Source organism: Rousettus aegyptiacus, unplaced genomic scaffold, assembly GCF_014176215.1.
Source record: "Rousettus aegyptiacus isolate mRouAeg1 unplaced genomic scaffold, mRouAeg1.p scaffold_m13_p_10, whole genome shotgun sequence".
Taxonomy (NCBI): Eukaryota; Metazoa; Chordata; class Mammalia; order Chiroptera; family Pteropodidae; genus Rousettus; species Rousettus aegyptiacus.
The window spans coordinates 73,629,006-73,653,979 of record NW_023416285.1 but is presented as its reverse complement, the minus strand read 5'-3'; the positions used below and the strand labels follow the sequence as shown (position 1 = coordinate 73,653,979).

Genomic DNA, 24,974 nt, shown 5'->3' with positions numbered 1-24,974 from the left:
GCCCCCCCAATTCCCCTCCCCTCTGTCCATCACCAAACTGTACACTATATTTGTGAGTCTGTTTTTGATTAGTTTGTTTTTTTATTCCACAGATTCTGCATATAAGTGAAATCATATGCTATTTATCTTTCTCTGACTTATTTCACTCAGCAAAAGAACCTGTAGCTCCATTCATGTCCTTGCAAATGGTCGGATTTCATTTTTTTTTAATGGCTGAGTAATATTCCATTGTATATTTGAACCATAATTTCTTTATCCAATCATCTGTTGATGGGCATTTAGGTTGCTTCCATATCAGCTATTGTAAATTGTGCTGCCATGAATATTGGGGTGCATATATCTTTATGAATTATTGTATTCATTTTCTTTGGATAAATACCCAGAAGTACAACTGCTAGGTCAAAAGGTATATATCCATATTTAATTATTTGAGAAACCTCCAAACTGTTTTCTATAGTGGCTGTACCAATTTGCAATCCCACCAACAGTGTATGAGGGTTCTCTTTTCTCCACATCTTTGCCAACACTTGCTGTTTTTTGATTTATTGATGATAGCCATTCTGACAGGTGTGCGGTGATATCTCATTGTGGTTTTAATTTGCATTTCTCTGGTTAGTGACTTTGGGCATCTTTTCATATGTCTATTAGCCATCTGTATTTCTTCTTTGGAGAAGTATCTGTTCAGGTCTTCTGCCCATTTTTTAATTGGGTTGTTTTTTTGTTGCTGAGTTGTAGAAGTTCTTTATATATTTTGGATATTTAACCCCTTATCAGATGTATCATTAGTGAATATCTTCTCCTAGTCGGTTGTCTTTTTGTTTTGCTGATGGTTTCCTTTGCTGTTATACTTCATTTTGTTTACAACTTTACCAAGAATAGTTCACAATTTCAGAAAATCACATTGCTGTTGGTGTTTAAGACCAGTACTAGATAATTGTGTGAGTCTGCGTTTATAACCATTTCATAATGATCTTTCATATATTAGACATACCTATTTCAATTTGTCTTCTATGTAGCTATACCCAATCATACTGTGGTCCTCATTATCTTTCAACAACTTTGCTTGATCTTCTATTCATATTTATTAATAAAGGACTAGGTTGGTGAACAGTTAGGGTATACAAACAGCTTCCTTTATCATGGAAGCATGCAGGCAGGCTACAGAAGCTCCTAATGCTCAAAATAGGAAAGGCTTCATTCTAAGACTTTATAATACATTTCATTCCTTGACCAGGAATTCTTTCTTTTTTTATAATTAATTTTATTAAATTTTTTCTTAAGGTTTTTTACTTTTTATTTTTGCAATATCATTCCATACAAAAGCAATAGAAACATAACAATCCTAACAAGAAGTTTACAATTGAATATTTGAACAGAAAATCTACATATATTATCATTAACAGCAATTTTACACGGTAAATTATATATAAAAAAAAAATGTTCTTTCTGATTCCCTCTGCTACCTTAACTCTTCGAGTATTACTGGTACAAGGCCTACCTATCACTATTTACAAGTACCAAATTAAGACTGTATAACTTAAATAAAATCTATTAATTTAACAGCTCAATATCCTTGACTATTTAGTGCTGTTTGAGGAGAAAAAGCCTCCGTGACATATTGACAAAAGGCCAAAAATTAAATTTACATAAAGATATTAAAGGTATCCAAATCTGAGCATACTTAGACACCAGTAAAGAAAGCTGATGCTAGACTGGTCCAGAACATACACCATGAACCAGACATCTGACAAGTGGCAACTTAATGTCTAAAATACTTGTGGAAAACCAGTTAAAGTATGCTTGTCAGGTTAACTTAGAGGGTGGTAGGGATTACACAATTAAGTTTGTTGCAAGATTACTTCAATTTTCATTGGATTTATCCCCATTTATGATTTAGAACATGCAAAATTCGCTATACATAAAACTTTCTTAGGAAAAGAATACAAGAATAACAATTCACTATAAGATAATAAACTATTAACAGAACCCGCCCAGCTAAAAATGCACAAGGCATGCTTGGCTGGCCCTCCACCTTGCCAGGTAAAGGCAACTTCCTCTCAGTGGCCACCACATGCACCGGTTAGCTCATGGCAAAGAAATCTTTCAAGGGTTCAGTTACACGAGCTTCCAAATTATACTCCCTTCTGCTTGGCAGTCCACATATGTAATGTTGGCAGGTGTGCCAGAGTACATATGGAAGTCATCCTGAGAGCTGGTCTGGGACTTGGAACTGCTTTCTGTAGATTTGGTCTCCATTTCCCTGAGGTCTACAGGATGTATTTCTTCAAAATCACATCTTTTCTTCAGCTGGAGAATCCCCAAAACGCAGAGCCACCTTACAGAGTTTGATCTGCTGGTCCCACAATCATTGACTACACTTCTTGAATTTGTTGAGGGGAAGGGATTGTCTTGGGATGAATGCCAGGCTGTCAAAGGTGTCTTGGGGCTTCTTTAATACAGACATTATAGGAGATAATATTCTTTTCATAGCTGATCTACTTCTGTTTTCAAGTCAGCAGGAAGTGAAGATGTAGACTCCTTCAAATCAGAACTTCTTGATGATGATTTTCTCTTTCTTCAAAGTCATTTAGAAGCTTTCTCTTTCGTATTGAAATTTGTTAACTCGGGTCCCCATTTCATCTTCTTCAACTGCACTTACCCTGTCTGTACATCTAGAATGGGGCTCTGGACTTCAAGAGTAGTAAAGGTGTTGGATCTGCAGTGGCATGCTGGCTTCTCTGGGCCCTCAGTGTCCCTGGCTATCCTGCACCCTGGGCCCGCCATGGGCTCTGCACTTGCGCCCAAGGCTCCCTCTCGAAGAAGGGGGCACTGAGACCAAGAGGATGCACTCCAGCATTCTCTTTTTCTTTCTACTTGACATTCACTATAGAGGTTTGAGGTTTCCTAGCCTTTCTCTTGGTCCATAATACCCAACTAGGAGTCTTCTCCATGAATATCTTCACTTGTCTTAGCAGAAATCCTAGTTTTACCCCGCATAGCAAAGGCCTCAGCCAATCACTTTATATTGCTTAAAAGAAAAAAAGATGTACAACGGATTCAGCAATCTAAAGGATTCACACCTACTTTTTGTACTCCCTAAATTGGAAGTTTTCTGCTTTCTATTTTGTTGTTTTAATTTTTATTATTCATGTACACAATTTAGACTTAAACACTTCTATAAGTTTGCTCCCCCAAAAAGCAGTTTCTCATCTCTTCCTATTTCCCACTCCACAAAGGTAATTACTTTCAAATTTTAGCTGTTTATTTTAGTATTAACTTCCTTGTCTTTATACATAAATTATACATTGTTTCTACTCCTTGATTTTTCAGTTAAACTATAAGCATTGATTCACCCACAGAAAATGACCTAATTCTCTCTTTTCCTGACCCCACCTTACATGTACTCTTCCTAGATAATAACAGTTGTATCATAAATTTGTTTAGTTCCATTTAGTCAGTTTTAACATCATTATGACTATGTAAACGCTCTTCACAGTTGAGCCATGTAGCAAACCATAATTACTTTTTCTTTTCTGTACTAATATCTGTGTTTCCTTACTTGATAACATTCTTTTGTTTTTTTCATTTACTTAGTTTTCTGACTTTTCACAACTTGTTTTCAATTATCTAGACCACAAAATGTCTCTGCTCACCAGGTATCTACAAATTCATCTTTCTGAAAAGTCTATCCTATAGCCATGTGAAATGCTCCCAACTAAACCGGCTATCCTGTGGTCCTGGTGCACAGCTATTACCCTGGAATCAACCCTCACCATTATCCTGGAAATTACTTTTGCCTCTCTTATGTCCTGGATCTCCTGCTTTGTCACACTCCAGATCTTGGCCTTCTTTCTTTAATGCCTTCATTTTGATGAAAAACAATTCACTGTTTAGTAATTTATCTAAGAAAGGACAGGAGATAAAATTTTTGAAGCCAAATATTTGAAGACCTCCTATCTGACTGGTTGGATATAGAATTCTAGCTTGGTAATAATTTCCTTTCCAAATTTAAAGTCATTGTACCAATGCCTTGACTTTTGCTGTTGAAAAGTCTTTTTCTTTTACATGTGACCTGTATTTTCCAGGCCAGAATTTTTAAAGTGAACAAATGGAAAGAGCGGGGTTGAGGGGGACACATAATGTAGAACCATGTAAATTTTGTCTTGTCACTTTTAGTGTTATAGGAAGCTATGCAGGATCTTTAGGAAAAGAGGAACGTTACCTGACTTATTGAAAATAGGTCACTTTAGCTGCTAGTGAGACTAAACTTGAGGGAAGTAGGGCTTGGCAAGAGAAGACCCATAGGGAGGCTAATTTCAATAATCCAGGCAAGAGATGATTACAGATTAGACCAGGATGTTGCACTGGAGGTGTGAGAAATGGCTGGGTTTTGATTATGTTTTTAAGGGTGAGCTAAAAGGATTTGTTTCTGTGTTAGCCATAGGGTTGAAAGAACAGAACAAAAGATGGCCCGAGCAACCAGAATAATGGTGCAAACAGCAAAGACAGAAAAGTGTAAGCTTGGGGTCAAGAAAAGAAGTTCAGTTATGCAAACATCAAGTGTAAGAGTCTTATTAGTTATCCAAATGGAGATGTTACAACAACAGCCAGGTATACAAAGGTGTGGAATTGAGGAGCAACAGCATCATGGCTAGACTAGTTTTGCTACGTGACTTCAGCTCTCATTTTGGCACTTACTTTCCCTTTTATCTTATTTATTTTCATGTCAGGTTCTCCAAGATGAGCCACATATCCTTTTAATATGTCCTTTTCTGCTTAAATAAGCCAGAACTTCTTCTATTACTGACAATAAAGAACCTTAACTGATATCATTACTAAGTCATGGAAAGAAGTTAGTTTTAAAAAGTGAATGAATACAACTTTATTAAAATGGAAAAGAACTAATGGCAAAATCAAAACTGCTCCTAAACCAAATATACCCTTTGGCAAAGCCCATCTATTTCCACAGAACAGACAAAAACTAAACTGCAGCCCTGCATATAACCAATGAGCTAACCATAAATAATCATTAAAATCCTCAAATTTCCTGTGGATTCTACTTGCTATTTACATTTCAAATTCTTAGGAATTGATAATACTCTAATCTATAAGGAAACTCAATTACATGAGGACAAAAGTAATGAAAATTCCAAATGAGTACTTGAAATTATTGAGATGTTATTCTATTACACGGACGAATTAAACGTCCAGTTTTAGAAAAATAAGTCTCTGCTTTGTCATCATACTGTAACATAACATTATTATATCTGTGAGTTGCCTGAGCACACAGGCATCTAAATTCTGGTAGATATAGCTCATATAAAAAAATCACACTCTCAGATAAATTGTTTTTAAAATATAGGCTAGGAAGTTAGTTTGAAAGTTCAATGAATATTAACAGGTACTATGAAAAAACATCCTCTGAAGTATAAAAGATAATGGATGCATGAAAAGTAGAGGAGCCTACTATATTACAAAAAAATATTGGTAACATTTAAATGAAAAAATCTGTAATTTTTGTTAAATAACCTTTTTCTGATTATAAACTATATCACCGCAGAAAATACAGAAAACTATAAAAGAGAATTCTCCCCACAATTTCTACAATCCAAGAGAGACTACTGTTAACATTTTGGTGTATTTTTTCAAGTCTTTTTTCCTATGCACACATACATGGGTTGTGTGTATGTATACACAAAAGCAAACCATACTACTATTTTATATCTTTCTTTTTAAATTTCATATAACATATGCATTTCCCTCATTATATTCTTCAAAGACAATTATTTTAAACATCGATATAAATTTCCATCTCATGAGCGCGATCACATAATCACCTACCTGCTGGTAGACATTTAAGTCGTTTATAACTTTTTACTACTATAAATAATGCTACAGTAAACAACATGACGCATTAATCTTTGAATTTCTAAATTTAGAAACACTATTTCAAAAAATACTAATAAACATTTAAAAAGCACTTACAACATCAATAAAGTAGATATGGCCCAACAATGCCAATGATTCTGAATTTAAATAAAAGGAAAAATATGTATGAATTAAAAATTATAATGCATAATTAAATGTGAATAAATAAATATCAAATGTAATCAGCAAATTTAATGAATCAATTAAGTTTCTCCTCCCTTCTGAAATCGTCAATACTACTATCACAGAGAACAAACTGATGATTGCCAGGTAATAGGTGAAAAAGGTGAAGGGTTTGAGAAGTACAAATTGGAAGTTACAAAATGGTCACAGGGAGGGATCTTTGAAAATATGGCAGATCTCTCCCCTTGAAACAACAATAAGCTAAACATTTAAAACTTAACAAAAAACACCCAAACTGCACACCAGCACATCTGCGCATAAGACCTACCACAGGTCAGAACCCTGAGTCTCAGGCAATGGGCTGGGACAAACAAAAAAGCTGCCTCTCATAGCCCCCTGAGCTACCTATAGGAGGAGGGGAAGGGAAGAAGGAGCAGCAAGGTCCCTGAACAGCCCTGCCTGGGAAAGCTGTGCGCTCCCCTCAGCCGGCAGCAGGGCCAGTCACCAGGGGAGAAGGTAGAGAAGTGGAACGACAGAAAAATAACAGTTGATTTTTACCAGCCGCGGTTGCAAAACTGAGGCTGAGAAGCAGCCCCCAAACCCCAATCCAGAGGGGGCCTCCTCCCATACCCTCCAAGACTGAACACCACGGGGCACCAGGAGAATCTGAACAAATGGTACGGAAACTGTCGCTAACACTATAAAGAACTGAAAGTGAGGGTAGCGAGCATGATTAAATATCTATCGGAAAATAAAAAGGCATTTTTAAGGCTTTAAATAAAGCAAGGATCCAAGAGGCTTTGATGCCACCTACTGGAAACCAAAAAAAAAAAGCAAGCTAAAGACAAACATTTACATAATAAATCTTCGTTCTCATAAAAAAGTAGAATACATTTCCATTAATGCCCAGGCAGAAAAATAGTCCATTTAACATCGTGAACAACCAAGGTAACAAGGCATCTCAGAAAGAAAGAGAAAAATCTCCAGAAAATAAGCTTACAGACATAGAAATATGCAATTTAAATCACAGAGAATTTAGGATGGTACTTCTGAAAAAACTCAGTGAATTCCCAAACGAGTCATATCAAAAATTTCAGGAATTGAAAAAACAACTAGATGAGCAGAGTAAGGAGAATGAAACCCTCAAAAAGAACCATATAGAACTTCTGGGGATGAAGAACACACGGCAAGAGATGAAAAATGAAATAGCAAGGTTTGGAAATAGAGTCGACCAAATAGAGGAAAGGATCAGTGATATTGAAGACAGAAATCTAGAAATAAATCAAAAGGAAGAACAGAGAAACTAAAAAATGAAAAATAATGAAAAAGAAGTTCAAAAACTAGCTTATCCCATCAGGAGAGGAAACATAAGAATAATGGGCATTATCGAAGCCAAGGAAAAGGAACAGGGACTACAAAGCATTTTCAGACAAATAGCAGATGAAAATTTCCCAACTCTAAGAAATCAGCTGGAGCTTACAATTCAAGAAGTCCCAATTAGAACACCCAATTATCTCATACCAAAAAGGCCTCCACCAAGACTAATTTTATTAAAATTATCAAAAATCAATGACAAAGACAGAATTCTCAAGGCAGCCAGGGAGAAGAAAATGGTAACTTATAAAGGAAAACCCAATGGATTATCCTCGGACTTTTTAGTGCAAACCTTACAAGTCAAAAAGAAATGGAATCAAATATTTAAACTATTAAGTGAAAGGAACTACCAGCCTAGAATATGTATTCAGCTAAGCTCTCCTTTAGATATGAAGAAGAAATAAAGACCTTTCCAGACATATAAAAATGAGGGAAACCTCCACTACAAGGCCTGCACTACAAAAAATACTAAAAGGGTCAGCTCACCTAAAACAAAATGGACAAAAATAATAATTAGGAGTAAAGTGACAATCAGGCAAATAGAAGCAAAGGAGTGCAAGCCTTACTAAGAACAGGGCATTATAATCTTTAATAATAAGAGAATTGTTACAGCGAAAGAGTAATGAACGTTCAGCATACATAGGGACTAACTGAGATAACAATGATTGAAAAGGAGAGGATTCAAAGATCTAAATTCACTTGGAGGCATCACTCTGCCTGACTTCAAATTATACTACAAAGTGACAGTAATCAAAACGGCATGGTATTTGGCAGCAAAACAGACACACAGACCAGTGGAACAGAATCAAGAGTCCAGAAGTAAACCCATATTTATATGGGCAAATAATTTTTGACAAAAAAAGCCAAAAACACACAGTGGAGAATGCCAAGCCTCTTCAATAAATGGTGCTGAGGACACTGGAAAGCCACCTGCAAAATAATGAAACTAGACTGTTGTCTATCACCACACACCAAAATTGACTCAAAATGGATTAAGGACCTGAATAAAAGACCTGAAACAATAAAATGCATAAAGAAAACATAGGAACTAAACTCAAGGACCTTGGACTTAAAGAGGATTTTATGAATTTGACCTCAAAAACAAGGGTAGTAAAAGCTAAAATAAATTAATGGGACTACATCAAACTAAAAAGCTTCAGCTCAGCAAAAGAAATCATCAACGAGGTAAAGAGACAGCCATCTGAATGGGAAAATATATTTGCAAGCAACACCTCCGATAAGGTCCTAATATCCAAAATATACAAAGAATTCATATGACTCAAAAACAACAAAAAACAAAGGATCCAATAAAAAAATGAGCAGCGGACTAAAACAAACACTTCTCCCAAGAGGACATACAAATGGCCAACAAATATATGAAAGGATGCTCAACATCACTACCTATGAGGGAAATGCAAATCCAAACCATAATGAGATACCATCTCACACCTGTTAGAATAGCCATAATCAACAGGACAAGTAATAACAAATGTTGGGGAGGATGCGGAGAAAAAAGAACCCTCATACACTGCTGGTGGGATTGCAAATTGGTACAGCCACTATGGAAAACAGTATGGAGGATCATAAAAAACTAAGAATTGATCTACCACATGATCCAGCAATCCCTCTACTGGGTATTTACCCCAAACACTTGAAAACCCATATCTGAAAAGATATTTGCACATTGATGTTCATAGCAGCACTATTCACAGTGGCCAGGACATGGAAGCAACCAAAAAGGGGAGGACTCAAATATCCAAATTCGCAAAGGGAAAAGGAGATAAGGCACACACAGAAGAAAATAGATGACTGTATATATATAACTATCCTTTACATAGTCATAATGGTAACCATACACCAAAGATTCAGAACTGAAGTATATAACATAAAACAAGAAGAACCAGAGGCAAAATCCACAAAAGCCAACCAAAAGAAAAAAATAAAAAAACAAAAAAAACACCCAGAAACACAAGGACAAGGAATCAGTGGAAACACAGAGCTACCAGAATGCAAAAGATAAAATGGCTATCAGAAGACCTCATATTCCAATAATCACCCCTAATGTAAATGGACTGAACTCACCAATAAAAAGGCACAGAGTTGCAGATTGGATCAAAAACCAAAACCTAACCATATGCTACGTCCAAAAGACACATATCAGCTCCAAAGACAAATATAGACACAAAGTGAAAGGGTGAAAAATGATATTCCGAGCAAATGACATTCGGAGAAAAGTGGGAGTAGCAGTACTAATATCAGACAAAATAGACTTCAAGATAAAAAAGGTAAAGAACAATACTGAGGGACACTTCATAATAATAAAGGGAATCATGCACCAAGAAGACATAACAATTATTAATATCTATGCTCCCAATCAGGGAGCCCCGAAATATGTAAAGCAATTACCAAAAGAACTAAAAGGAGAAACAGACCAAAACACTATCGAAGTAGAGGACCTAAATACCCCACTGTCAGATATGGACAGATCATCACAGAAAATCAATAAGGAAATAACACCCTTAAATGACACATTAGACCAAACTGGACATAATTGTAATTTACAGAGCCTTCCATCCCAAAAGAGCTACTTATACATTCTTCTCTAGTACACATGAAACATTCTCAAGAATTGACTCCACAAGAATACTACTAGAAACAATAAGCAAATATAGTAAAGTCTCTGGATACAAAATCAATGTTCGAAAATTCATAGCGTTCCTAATACTCTAATAATAAAGTGTCAGAAAAAGAAGCGGGAAAAACAATTCCTTTTGCAATTGCGACAAAAAGAATAAAATACCTAGGAATAAATCTAACAAAACATGGAAAGGACCTATATAACGAAAACTACAAGACTCTATTAAAAGAAATCAAAGAAGATACAAAGAAATGGAATGATATTCTGTGTTCTTGGATTGGAAGAATCAACATAGTTTAAATGACAATATTACCAAAACCATTATATAGATTTAATGGAATCTCTGTCAAAATCCCATTGGCATTTTTTAAAAAATGGAACAAAAAATCATCAGATTTGTATGGAAGCACGAAAGATCTTGAATTGCTAAAGCCATTCTGAGAAAAAAGAACGAGGCTGGAGGCATCACTCTGACTGACTTCAAATTATACTAGAAAGTGAGAGTAAGCAAAATGGCATGGTATTGGTAGCAAAACAAAACACAGGATATAAAGCACAGTACAGAGAATATAGCCAATGATATTATAATAACTATGTTGGGCATCACTGGGGGGTACTAGATTTATTGGGAGGATCAGTTCATAAGCAATATAAATGTCTAACTGCTATGCTGTACACCTGAAACTAATATATTAAATGTTAACTATAACTGAAACATTAAATTACACACAAGTAGATCACCATCAATAATTTATATTGTGTGAAAATATCCATCATAGGCTAAAAAATGTGGACTTTTCAAGGATTTGTAATATACCTTCACACTAGGATTACTATAAACATATCCCATCAAGCATGAATTAATGTGTCCATTAAAAAAAAAAAAAGAACGCTAAACATGATCTTCCTGACAATCTACTAAAAAGAATAAAAATATACAGGGCATCATAAAAGTAGGGCTTAGTTTTAGCCATCTCTAAAAAAAGCAGCAGAGCTAATAAAAAAAAAAAGCACGTTACTATGTTAAAATAAAAAATACTATACTGATAAAGAGTTGATAACTCTTATTAAAAAGTGATCTCCTTGGAAAATTTACCACAGTTCGCGTACAAGTCTATTTGTTGTTGCTAATATCACAGTGATTTGAAAAAAAAAAAATGCCTTTAATTTAATTTAGACACAAAAAGTACCAGCTCTTTAACTTTATAACAGAAGAAATATTTTTTAAAAATATTCTTTCCTCAGACTCATCTATTTTCACTTCAATTTATCGGATATATGACATTTCCATTATATTTCTATACCACAAGAATCTGATTTAATTTTAAGTGATTAGTTTATTGTTCTCCTAAGGCATTCTTACGGATCATAAGTCCTACTATATGCTGATTCTAAAAGAAATACAATTTCCAAGAAACAGACACTGATCACTATATATAGACATTGAGTCTGCAGAAAACCTTATTAACTAGCAACAATTCAAATATTTGAGAAAATACTTGTATCTGCCTTTATTAACAATAATATACTTTATTGTCAATAATGGTCAAATTTCTTCTCTTGTACATAAAAAGTATAAAGTATAATACATAAACAGGCCACATATTTGAGCTTACAGGTTAGGAAAGTCTTTAAAATGCCACAATTCAAATCTCATAATTCAAATCTCACTACAATCAATTCAATGAGACTATCCAAAGCCTGTTATTCAGAAATCTGCCTCTGTCAAATAATTAATTTTAATTTGGAAATGCTTTCTATAGAGATTTTTTATTGTCATGTCATTTGGAGAATTAGGATTTGACCCATGTAACAGAAATTGACTTCACAGCAATTTATCAGGTAAACAAGCTCCTAACAGCTAATGCCTATATATATGCATTAAGACAGAACAGAAAAAGCTGTACATGAATGTGTTACCCACCTACAGTGGGGAATTTCACCAACATAAATCTAACAAAGACAGAAGTCCATTTTTATCTCCAATCAAAGAATTGCTGGCAAGCATTTTAACCATTATGACTTAAACCAATGTGGAATTTCAAATATAAAATACTTTCAGTTTCCAACGGATGAAAATAACCAACATTTTCACAGAAACAGAATGGAAGCGGTACAGTTCATCTCACCAGATTGATCAGTCTTCTCATCGCATGTTCATGAGAACATACACATTCACAGGGATCGAATCCACCTTCTGCCATAATTATCCACCTTGATTTAACTTGACTGTTTAAATCTGGGAGGAAGGAAAAAATATTATAAGACTACTATTCAGAGTTACTCTTTTGAGCTATGAAAATTTCAAATATTATACAGATTCGCAATAGTTCTCTCAATCTAGTTCACATTCATACGTGATCTATATAAATTTACTAACCTTATATGATTAATTTACTATATGAATTATGAAACTATACAAATGATTGGCTACCCCTTCTGCCATTTGATTTCCTATAAAACCAGATGCTCTGTACTGGCCCTACCTGTAAAGCTGATAGTGCCAGAGCTCTACTCTGCTTAATTACTTAATTCTTTAATTTTGTTAGGTACCTCTATGGATTGGATGTTTACGTCCCACTTAAAACTCTTATGTTGAAGCTCTAATTCCCAGTATGATGGTATCTGGAGGTAAGGCCTTTAGGAGGTGATCAGGTAATAAGAGTAGAGCCCTCATGAATGGAATTGGTGCTCTTAGAGAAAAGATATGAGAAAAATGATCTCTCTTCTCCACCATGTGAAGATACAGAAAGAGGGCATTAGTCTACAAACCAGAGAGAAGGTCCTTTGTCAATGAATCTGCTGGCACCTTGATCATGGATCTCTCAGACTCAAGAACTATGGTATTTTGCCATAGCAACCCAAACAGTTTAAGATAACTTTTGGGTTGCAGCTTTTATCCCACACCAAGAAAACCCTCTGAAAGAAAATAATGAGTTATGTAAAATGATACCAAGGGTTAAATTTTTTGGGGGGGGGGAGGGGCATAAGTTACATTACTCGAGATGATAATAGCCTGAAAATAGCTGAGGTTTTATTTGTTTGTTTGTTTTTAGGTGAGGCAACCCTTGGTTGACCTCACAGATTGCAAAGACCTTGTCAGCTTACAAACCTTTATTTTTTATTTTTTTATTTTTTATGCCTACAGCAAGCACCTGGCCTTCCTAGGTGGTCTCCCATCCAAGTACTAATCAGGCCTAACCCTGCTTAGCTTCCGAGATCAGACAAGATCATGCTTGGGTGACATGGCCATAGACTGGGAAGGTTTTGAAAAATAAGAGTAACAAGCAAGAGGACAAGATGGACTACTATTAATATTTAGGATCAAGAAGAATCGATGGAACAATTCGGAAATCAACTTAAAGGAACTTAGTTCATTCACTCATTAAAAATATTTAACTGATGATTGGACAAACAAAATGTGCTACACATTAGAAATTTAAAAGTAAGCAAAAACTTTTAAGTTCTTACCCTAATGGTGTTCACATTCTAATGGTGGAGACAGATACTAATCTAAATATTTTTTAAACTATAATATAAACTTGTAAATACTATAAAAGACAAATGAACCAAAAGACCAAAAAGAAAACCCACAGAATGAGGAAATATTTCCAAATCATATATCTGATAAGGATTTACTATCCAGAATACATAAAGAACTTCACTAACTCAATAACAAAAACCACCTAATTTAAAAATGGGCAAAAGTCTTAAAGAGACATTTCTCCAAAGACACACAATAAATAGATGAAAAAAATGTTCAATGTTATTAATCATTAGAGAAATACAAATCAAAATCATGATACAATTTCACTCCTATGAGGATGACTATAATCAAATAAAATGAAAATATGTGGAGAAATTAAAACCCTCTTTTATTGCTGGTGAGTTTGTAAAATGGTATACCCTCTTTGGAAAAGTTTGATGGTTCCTCAAAAAGTTAAACAGATAATATCAATAACCCAGTAATTCCACTTCTAGGCATATACCCCAAAATTTGAAAATAGGGACTCAACAGATACTTATGTGTTAAAAGGTGGAAACAACCCATATGTCCATCAACTGATGAATGGACAAACAAAATGTAGTATTCACATATTATTCAGTCATAAAAAGGAATGACGTTGATACATGAATGAACCTTGAAAACATTATGCTAAGTAAAATAATTCAGACAGAAAGGACAAATATTGTATGATTCCACTTACATGAAATATCTACAATAGGAAAATCCATATAGACAGAAAGTAGAATGGTGGTTGCCAGGTGCTGGGGGAGAGGGAAATGGGGAGTTATTGCAAAGTAAGTACAGAGTTTCTTTTTGGAGTGATATAAGTTTTGGAAATACAGTGGTGACAGTTGCACAACAGTGTAAGTGTAACCAATGGCACTGAATTGCACATTTTTTCCCCTTGTTTCATTCCCAAGGAGCTTCTTTTTTATTAACATTATTGGGGTGACACTGGTTAATAAAATCAAATAGGTTTCAAGTGTACAATTCAATAATACATCATATATATATTGCATCATGTTCACCACCCAAAGTTAAATTTCCTTCTGTCACCTAAAATTTGATCACCTTGACCCCTACCTACTTCTCCCCTCCCCAACTTCCCTCTGGTAACCACTAATCCACTGTTCATGTCCATGAGTGTTTTCAAGTTTTCAAGTTTTGGGGGTAAATACCCTGAAGAGGGATTGCTGGGTTATATGGTAATTCTATTCTTAGTTGTTTGAGGACCCTCCATATTGTTTTCCATAGTAGCTATAACAATTTACATTCCCACCAGCAATGTATTAGGGTTCCTTCTCCCCCACAACCCCTCCAATACTTGTTGTTACTTGTCCTGTTGATGATGGCCGTTCTAATAGGTGTGAAGTGGTCTCAGGTGGTTTTTATTTGCATTTCCCTAATAGCTAGTGAAGCTGAGTATCTTTTCGTATATTTGTTGACCATTGTATGTCTCCTTGGGAGAAGTGTCTGTCCAGGTCCTCTGCCCATTTTTTTAATTGGATTGTTTGGTTTTTTTATTGTTGCGTTGTATGAGTTTATATACATTAGGCTCCTATCAGAGGCGTTGTTTGCAAATATATTCTGTTTGGATAGTTGCCTCCTCTGTCTTATTGATGGTTTCTTTTGCCATGCAGATTTTTTTGATATAGTCACAATAACTGTACACTTTAAAAATGGTTAAAATGGCAACATTAAAAAAAAATCACTCCAGTTGTCCAGGACTGGGGGTCTCTGGGAGAAATAGAGAGTGACTACTAACAGGTACAGGCTTTCTTTTGGGGTAAAGAAAATGTTCTATAATTGATTATGGTGATGGTTATACAACTCCATGAATATACTAAAAGCCATTGCAGTGTACACTTTAAATGGTGCACTATATGATTTATTGCTCAATAAAGCTGTTAAATTTTTTCAAAGGTAAATGGTGCCTAGAAAGTGTATATAGCTTCTAAACCTACCTAGGGAGTTAGGGAAGATTTTAAAGTTAACTCAGAGTTGAAAATGGAAGGGCACACTGGAATACAATAGGGCAAGATGGAGTATAAAGCGTGGGGATTGGGGGCTGGAGGGCATTCTTGACAAAAAGGGAATAGTGTAAAGACTCTGTAAAGAGTGGAAGTATGGAGTGATGGCAGAACTAAAAAAGCCACAATGTGCTGGAATCCAGACAAGAAGAAGAGTGGTCTGAAGTGAGACCAGATTGGTCAAGGGGCCTGCCACACAGGGTCTTCAAGGCCATGCTTAAGATCAAGTCTTCATCCAAAGAGCAATGTGAAACTCATAAAGGGTTTTATGCTGGTGTGTTTTGAAAAGATCACTTTGACTACACTATGGAAAGCTGATAGGAAGAGAAGCTAGAGTCTATATAGGGAGCCTAGTCAAAATTTTCTTTCAATATGTACTCATGTATTAAGACTTTTAAAATACAGAAAAAATTTAACTCAAAAAGGTCTCAACGTATAACTATAACAAGATAATAGAATAGATGTAGAAAGCATAAATCCAGGAAATGATAGAGGATCAATAATATTGACAGTCAAAAATAATGTTTCTATAAAACCAAAAATATATCACAAAATAAAGACAGAACATAAACTTGGAAAAACTCTTGCAAGGTTAATTTCCTTAATTTATGGAGAACTCTAAAAATCAACATGAAAATGGCAACCTAATAGAAAAATGAGCAAAGATCATGTTCACAGGAAAATACAGAGCCAATAAACAAGCGCAAAATAGAAGTGCAAATCAAAATATCACTTTCAACTACCAGAAGACTGGTGAAAATTAATTTATCTAGTTAATTTGGATATACATATCTAAACAAGCATGCAAAATATCTGTACGTGTAAAGATGCTCACTGAAACATTTTCTATGAGAGCAATTTTATAACACAAAATAATTAAATATAGTATTAGTACATCCTATATAGTTGTTGAAAATGAGGCATATTTCTATGTAATGATTTGGGGAAATAGCAAGTTATACTGAGAGGAAATCAAGTTGTGGAACAGTCTGAACAAACCTACTCATCTATTATCTTCTAAGATCTGTTTGCCTGAGATAAGGGGAAGTGGGGGTGAGATGAAGTTGTCCTTCAGGCAACCTAAGATGAAAAGCCTACCTCTCCAGAAGTAGGAAATACCAAATATAAAATAACTATTTGAGGCCACTCTGTGCCCGTACCTTTTTTTAAAAACTTATTAGCCTTCAAGTTAGAATTGTACATATCCAACACAAAAAACCCTGAAAATAAATATAATCCACCCTTATACATAAAGTTCACCTTTGAAAGCCTGTTTCTCAACTGTCTTTTCAAATTGTCCAAAAGGGAAAAAAAAGGTTCAAACTGTGCTTGTGTGGATATAAGCAAGTATCCACTTACAAATACTGGTCCTTCCTTCCTCCCTATTATGCCACCCCAGGAACAATAAAATGTCCGATGAAATTAGAAGATATTTTACTAAACTGTTTAAAAATGAAATTCAAACACCAAAATGTCTAATCCCTATCCAGTTCTTAGCCTCTTAAAACACATAAATGCTAAGAGAAGTACAGCAGGTCCTCCAATAAAGCTGTTTCGTTGTAATGCTGAGGAAAAAAAAAAAAACCGATTCACAGCAGGAGCCACTGTCTATGTGGGGTCTGCACATTTTCCTCATGTCTGCATAAGTGTTCTCTAAGTACTCAGTTTCCTCTCACATCCCAAAAGCGTGCATGTGAAATGGCATGTCTCAACTGTCCCAGTCCGAATGAGTGTGTGTGTGTGTGTGTGTGTGTGTGTGTGTGTGTGTGTCTGTGCGCGCGCGCGCGCTCACGCACACGTAGCCCCGAGATGGACCAGTGTCCTGTCCGGGGTAGGTTTCCGCCTTATACTCTAATCTGCCAGGAGAAGATCTGGCCACCTTCAACCCTGAACTGGAATAAGTGGGTTAGAAAATAATTATAGCTTTTATTAATCTTTTAAATTAATCTTTCTTAAATGTCTGTATAGCTCACATTTATTTCAATGTTTAATATTAGAAATGTTTTGGGTCTTTATTTAGAAGTTTGGTGTTTTTTGTGACCAGAAATATGCAATAGGAACTTAAATGTTATTTATACCAATTAGCTTGTGCTAAAACTGATTTTTTTGCATGTCATTTCAAGTCACAGTTTCCAAGAACCTTTCAGTAGCATTAACTGAGGACTACTGTACTAGCAAACGGACTTTTATAAGGAAAGGGAGATTTGTGTTTATCACCCATAAAAACTGTAAAACACAGCTATTTTTAAATCTTTTTCATCCATTTGACTAACGAAATTAGATTCTACCACTACCATCACCATCCCCCCCACACAAAAAAATACCACAGCTTCTTAAGGGCAGGCACCTATTTTAGTCACCACTCTGCAAACACTTTCTTCACTACCTAAGCCACAGAAATGAATATTTACTGAATTTTGACAATGTTTATATTCTGAATTTATATATGCCAGGAACATGTAAATCAACTCGAATTTTAAAGTATTATATACATCAGTCTTAATTAGCCTCCAGGAAAAAAAAGAGAGAAAATGTATTTATAAATAGAACATTCCTCAACAGTGTTATGCTTCTATGGAACTTTCATGTAAACTTGAACTGTTTTAAGTACTATTCAGTTAACAGTTTCCACTTAAAATTACTTGTTTTTTAAAAAATAGAATGGAAGCAGTTCTCTTTTGGCTAAGACCTTAGAACAAATGTCAATGCACACCGGCACTAGAGCAAAAAACATAAGCAATCCTACTTCACATTGAAATCCCTTGGTGTCCAGAGACATTAAGAAGCTGTTCTATCCTGGGCAAGACAGACCTGGGTTACTAAATCAAAATCGGCCTAGAAGAGTCATTTTACAGAAAGTAATTTAAAACAATACTTTTGCCTTTCATGTTTCAGAAGAGTTGTTCACCACCCCAATACATATCTCTAATGTGAGAACAATGTTAAATAATACAAAAGACACGAGCTTGACCTTGGAAACAAACAGTTTTACTGAGACTGGTCACAAAAAGCCTAAGTTATAAAAATACGAATAGTGCACTGAAAAAATTCAAAATAATCCAGAGGAGGGAAAGAAGTATATATGGGTATGATGAAACAGATTAAATAAAACTAGCCATCAGTTGATAATTATTAAAGTTCAGTGACAGGTACTGAGGAATTCCTACACAAATTTACTTTTTTATATTTTGAAATTTTCCATTATTGAACTTATAAATCAGTATTTTCCTATTATAATTAATATTTCTAAGAGCAATCTGGCTCTGTGCCTAAATTAAGCAACAGTTTATAGGTGGCTTTTTATGCAGCATAAAGGACAAAACAAGGGCACACATTTAAAGCTCTCAAACCATCCACTCCTAAAGAACTCTTACCACAGAAAAGCAGCGAAATGAAACAGCATTCTGTACGTTGGGAGGGCAAATAAAATTCCCCATAGCCCTCAGATCCAAGTCATTTCCTCCATCTACTACAACTAACAAACCTTTCCTGGTAGAGTTCAGCTGTGTGATAAGTCAGCTGAGTCATCCTCTTTCTGTATGTGCTGAAGGAATTTTCCAGTACTGGTAACCAATTTGTTGTCTGCTGCTAGAACTTTAAACAATCCTGCCCATAATAGGTGGGTTTAATTCACCTTTCAGAAGTCATTTAATTGCCTGCTTATAACTTTAGAAAAGGTGAAAAAATGGAGACCGTAGTTTCACTACAGTATGTTTTCTAGAATTATGCCATGAAACTACATGGTTGATTCCTTGGAAAATATGCTTCTCAAACATGATTCTTAATTAGGCGAAACACTCTCAGTAGGAAACAGTAAAACAGCAAAGTTATCAGTGCTATATATTTTTATCAGATCACTTGGTATTAGTGGTATTCCCAGAAGTATTCCCTAAAACGGAAAATGTCAATTTTCTCATTTCTCTCCCCAATTCTGCCCCCTTTTCCCAGAGATACTACAGTCAACAGTTCAGTGTGACTACTTCTAGGTCTTTTCATATGTATTTACACCCTTATAAATATATAGACACATTATCATTTCAGTGGGTTTTATCATCTTATTCATGTTCTGCAACTTATACATGTTCTGTAACACAAAAGCCTTAGAGACCTTTCAATGCACAAAGCTCTACACTTCATTATTTTTAGTGGCTACATACTACTCCAAAACATAAACATACAATTTTAGCATTCCTTTAATAGAGATTACTTAGGGTCTTTCATTTTTTTGTTAATATAATATTGCAACAAATGTCTTTGTGCCCATATTTCTGTAGGACAGATTACAAAAAATGGAACTCTAGGTCTTAAAGGCATTCACAGAGAAGGTAACTTTATAGTAGAGAAATCTAGCAAACACTACCTTAACCAAAAGGTCAAGGTAAACAACATTAGTGATAAGTCATGTTGATATCATATACTCCTTGATATGATGTGATGAGAAGGGTACTTCACTTCTGTGGCGTTCTTCCCAAAAACCATGACACTAAGTCAAATCAAACCCAAATAGAGAGGAATTCTACAAAATATCTAACCAATACTCCTCAAAACTACAATTGACATCAAAAACAGGGAAAACCTACAAAGTTCAAAGACCAGAGGAGACAAAGTTAGACCAAGGCTACTTCTAGGTGATCCTAGGAAAGTCCTTATAAATGATAAAAAGAAATAATCACTGACATTTTACTTAAGCTAGTAATACTGGGTAATGTACCATATATGCACAATTATCCACTGTTCTCCAGAAATTTTTAGGATCACCCTCCCTGTAACTCTACCAAGAGGTTTATAAATTACTTTTGATTTGAGGCAGAGCTATGCATTTCTGTCCTTCCATGCAAGCATTCAACCCCTTTATATTTTGTTATTTGGTGTTTCTGGCCCCTGTTGCCCTGACTCCAACGTGGTCCCAACACACTCAGAATCAAGAAAAGACATCTGGATGCATACTATTGCTAGGAGCAAGCAGAAAAAAGGTAGAGAGAGGAGAGGAATAAGATATAATATTACAACCCAATACATGAGAAATCAATTTTTATTTCTAGAATTTTATGAACATGCCAACCATAAAATGTATTTATTTATATTTGCATATGAAAAATGAGTCACAAATAAATGAGTAAGGAATCAATAGTTCAATAAATGGTCCTAGGAAAACCTGCTAGCAATTAAGGAAGAAGACCCATCAGCAATTCTAGAAGACAATTTAGGTGAATATTGACCTTTGTGGAAGAACTTTCAACTTTCTAAAGATAACAAACAATGGAAAACATGAACAAATTTACAACATAAGACTGCATAAAAAAATTTTTTTTAATCAAAAGAATTAGGGAATAAGACATATTCCGCTAATATAGAGGGCAAAGACATTTTAATAACAAAGCATATGCAGATTCTTAAATAGAGACTGCATTTGAGATTACAAACTATAATTTTTATGGTAATATGAATACGGAAGTTAAAAAATGTTCATGCCCTCTGAATAACTCCACTTCTGAGATTCTATTGAAAAACAAAAAGACTAAGATGTACAAAGATGGTTATCATAGCTTTGTAATAGTGAAAAATCAGAACAATCTAAGTATCTGGCTGAAAAGAAATGTTTAAATTATGATATAAACTATGAAGAATTATGCAGCCAAATGTTTCATTTTCTTTCATGACATGGGGAAATGATCACAACACAATGTTAAACTACACTAAGTAGGATATAAAAATAAGCATAGTGCATGCACATAAGTTTAAAAAGCAAAGGAAAACACACATTAGAAAAAGCTGAAAGAAAACATACCAAAACTTTAATATCAGTTATCCCTCAGTGACATAATTTTACCTTTTACTTTGTGCATTTTTCAAATATCATATAATTATCATATATCGACCCTTATAATCAGGAAAAAAAATTGGATGCAGCAGCTAAATCCAGGAAAACTAACTCAGATTTTTCAATAAATAAATGGCAAAAAGTATATAGATAAACCTTTAAGAGATAGCTGGGATATGGTTACAGTTTCAGAGATTTAAGAGATATTAATCAAATGCCTGTATAGACCTTGTTTGAATCATGATTCAAACAAACTTAGTAAAAGGACATTTATGGAAAAACCAGGAACTTTGAACACTGACTGGATTAAATGACATTTAGCAATTACTAATTTTTTTTAACAGAAATACAATGTCAATTATCACATCTAAAAAGTCCTTATCTCTGAGAGAATCCACTAAGTATTTTCAATTAAAGAAATATAATGCCTGAGATCTAGCTGACAATAATCCTGCAAGGAGGGGAGGTACAGACAAAATAAAACAGCCATGAATTGAATAACTGTTGAAGCCAGTTGATAGATATGCAGGGATTCATTATACTATTCTACCTTTTAGTTCTAAAAATTTCAAACATACTTGTTTTTTCTTACTACATTTTTATAGAAAAACGCAAAACAAAAATCCCTCCACTTTTCCTGCATGCAAACACAGGGCTCTTCTAGGGAAAGCAGAGATAACTACAGGTGATTCAAGGGTCAGAGGATGAAAACTAGCTTTCTACTGTGATTTTAAGAAGGTGATTTATGATGAATAAAATCACCTTTTCAAATACCCAGCCAAATCTTTACAGTGATCAAGAACATCAAAATTCTTTCCATTTAAAAAATAAATAAATAAATAAAAACCCACAGCAAGAGTAAAATACAAGTAACAATTTAGAATGTACTGAATTTGTTTACATAAAACACAAAATAGAGACACTGGCCAATGAAATGGGGAACTCAGAAGCATTTATCTATAAAGAATCAATTCTATCAATTAGAGCTCCAAAGTTATAAAACCAAGGAAGTGAATCATATGTCAGAAACTGCTGGAACTGCCCCTAGGACATTCAGGGAGTCTACACTTGAGTTTGCTATTTTTAACCAAACTTCCAATATATCACAGAGGTAATTACCTCTAAAAATAATATTTTTCTAGAAATAGCTTTCTGACTCCAAGTGTTTACACAGTAGTCAATTAGAAAACTGATCAAATGAAGAGAAATATCCTAAAACTCTGGCTACCTTTTATTTTAACAGAGAGAACAAAATATTTGTCTATTAATTCCAGTATTACTATTATATTATACTCTATACCAACATACTAAGTAATTGGGATTACTTTTATCAGATGACCCAACATCTCACATACAAAACTTTTTTGCAACATATTTATTTGCTTTACTCTTTTATCAGAAACATCTCAAAGATACGTATAAGCAAATCATAGTTTATTATTAACTTACTACTTTCACATCCTAACAACCACCCTTCTGACAAAATCAATTTAAAATGAGAAAAATAGGTTCAGATAAGCTAGCAATTTGATCATGATGACACATCTGGTATGAGACAGACCTTGGACAGGAAGTCACACTGTAAATTCCTGACCAGGACTCATTCCACATCGGTCAGATATGACCGACCATGCTAGCTACATTTGTTTCACCCAAATAAAGACAACTTTAGAGCAGTACAAAAATTAAGTAACTGTTGACTTTCTGTTACTTTTTACTAAAGGCATACTTTTCTCTTAAACTACATTTGCATCTCTGATGGGAAGTGGGCAAGGAAAGGATGCAGACTCAAATTCAAATCAATCAACCATTAATTGTTAAAAACTGTACTAAAGCAACACCTGGGGGAAGTTAAAGACATTTAAAATTTTTTAATGTTGAAATAAACCCCATTATCTACCCCAAATATCAAAATTCTCTGTGCTTAAGAGTTAAGGCTCCCTGAATTCTATTATGAAATTTTTAAAACTTCAAATTAATAGCCAAGCAATTATAGTTATAAATTCCTTATAATATCCCCTATACGGATCCATTAAGATAATCCTATATTATTCCATCTAGGTAGTTATTTATAAGATTAAACTATAATAAAAACCACCTTTGAAATTCTTATAAAATATTTTTACAGAATAACAAAAAGCTTGATACTATGCCACTCTTTTAGAGAGCATACTATTCTAGAGACTAAAGCAAGCTAGAAAAAAAATGACAACAAAATGTTTATTTTCTATGGGGCAGAAAGGGAATGCATAGAGGAAACAAGGTAAGCGTGACCAGGAGACCTATGCAAGATATCACTCTATAAAGCAGGAATAACTTAGAGCAAGGGTCCCCAGCCCCTGTGCCACACGGACCAGTACTGCTAGTCAGTCTGTGGCCTGTTAGGAACTAGGCCGCACAGTGGGAGGTGAGCAACAGGTGAGTGAGCAAAGCTTCATCGGTATTTACAGCTGCTCCCCTGTGCTAGCATCACTGCCTCAACTCCACCTCAGATCATTAGACATTAGATTCTCATAGGGGCACTGGTCCCTGATGCCAAAAAGGTTAAGGACCTCTGGATTAGAGGATGCAAAGTCTTCATTTATTCATAGTCGACAAATCACAACTTCATAAGCGGTACTATTAATTCTTTGGGAATGCAGCAGTTCTCACTCACTCATTTAAAGAAGAAAGAACTGAGGCCCAGAGAGTTTCAGTGACTTCCCTTAAGTCAGGCAACAGAGATGGAATTCAAGCCCATTTCTTCTCTCACTTCTTTCCTGAAAAGGATATTGCTAACAAGTCGTCAGAGGACTAAGTAATTGGCAGAAGAGTTCTGGGGATATAGAAAAAATAAAAAGTAGCGCCTACCTACTTGGCAATCAAGTTAATTATTAATTATAATTAATTCATATGATATAATTATGTATCAATGTAATTAGCCAAAATAAATGTCACAGCTAAATGACTTCTGTGATAACCTCTCTGGAGAAAGCTCGAACTCAATTTAAAACTATGAATTGTGTATTGCTCTTTAAATTCAACTCTTTGGAAATGTATTTTTCTGTTATTAACTGTTAAATTTTAAAAGCACTGCACCTGTAATACTTGTCAATGAATGCAGTCAAGCAAAACCCAGCTTCATTCCGTTTTATAAACTTTTACAAAGCTGAGACTCAATCTGTGCTTTGACCTAAATTTAAAAATTGAAATGAAAATTCAATATGAAAAAAAGCAAAACAAAAGCAAATGAAGTTTAAAATGTTGTAAACAAAATATAAACCCTACTATGTGCCTAAAAATTGGTTTTAATTTAGAAAAATATACACGTTTCCAAAGAGTTGAATTTAATTTTTAAAGCAATACGCAATTTATAGTTTTAAAATTCAAACACTAAAGTTAAAAAAATAAAATAAAACTGCAAAAGTTAAAGGTACTCTCCTTAGAGGCAACCTCTATTAAAAACCCAAGTGTAAATTTTCTGGGCATTGCAGGTATATATATGCTATATATATTTGTTGAATTATGATTAAAATCACTACATTTCAAACAATTAAAATGTCTCAAATATGA

General features: G+C 34.6%; 1 protein-coding gene and 1 pseudogene across 2 annotated transcripts in view; both read right to left on the bottom strand.

Annotated features, from left to right (window-relative positions):
- The window catches only part of SMIM14 (small integral membrane protein 14), a 65,602-nt gene that overhangs the window by 35,522 nt on the left and 5,106 nt on the right, over window positions 1-24,974 (bottom strand). The window contains exons 1-2 of one of the 2 annotated variants that reach the window (XM_036228036.1): window positions 18,976-20,217; window positions 12,193-12,302 (exon numbers count right to left, since the gene is read on the bottom strand). In XM_036228036.1, coding sequence (XP_036083929.1) covers window positions 12,193-12,267 — 75 coding nt within the window. In that variant the 5' untranslated portion in view covers window positions 12,268-12,302; window positions 18,976-20,217. Of the gene's footprint in view, window positions 1-12,192; window positions 12,303-18,975; window positions 20,218-24,974 lie in introns of those variants that run through there. The other variant, XM_016119956.2, reaches the window with a different exon arrangement.
- On the bottom strand, window positions 770-6,367 carry LOC107497754 (annotated as a pseudogene).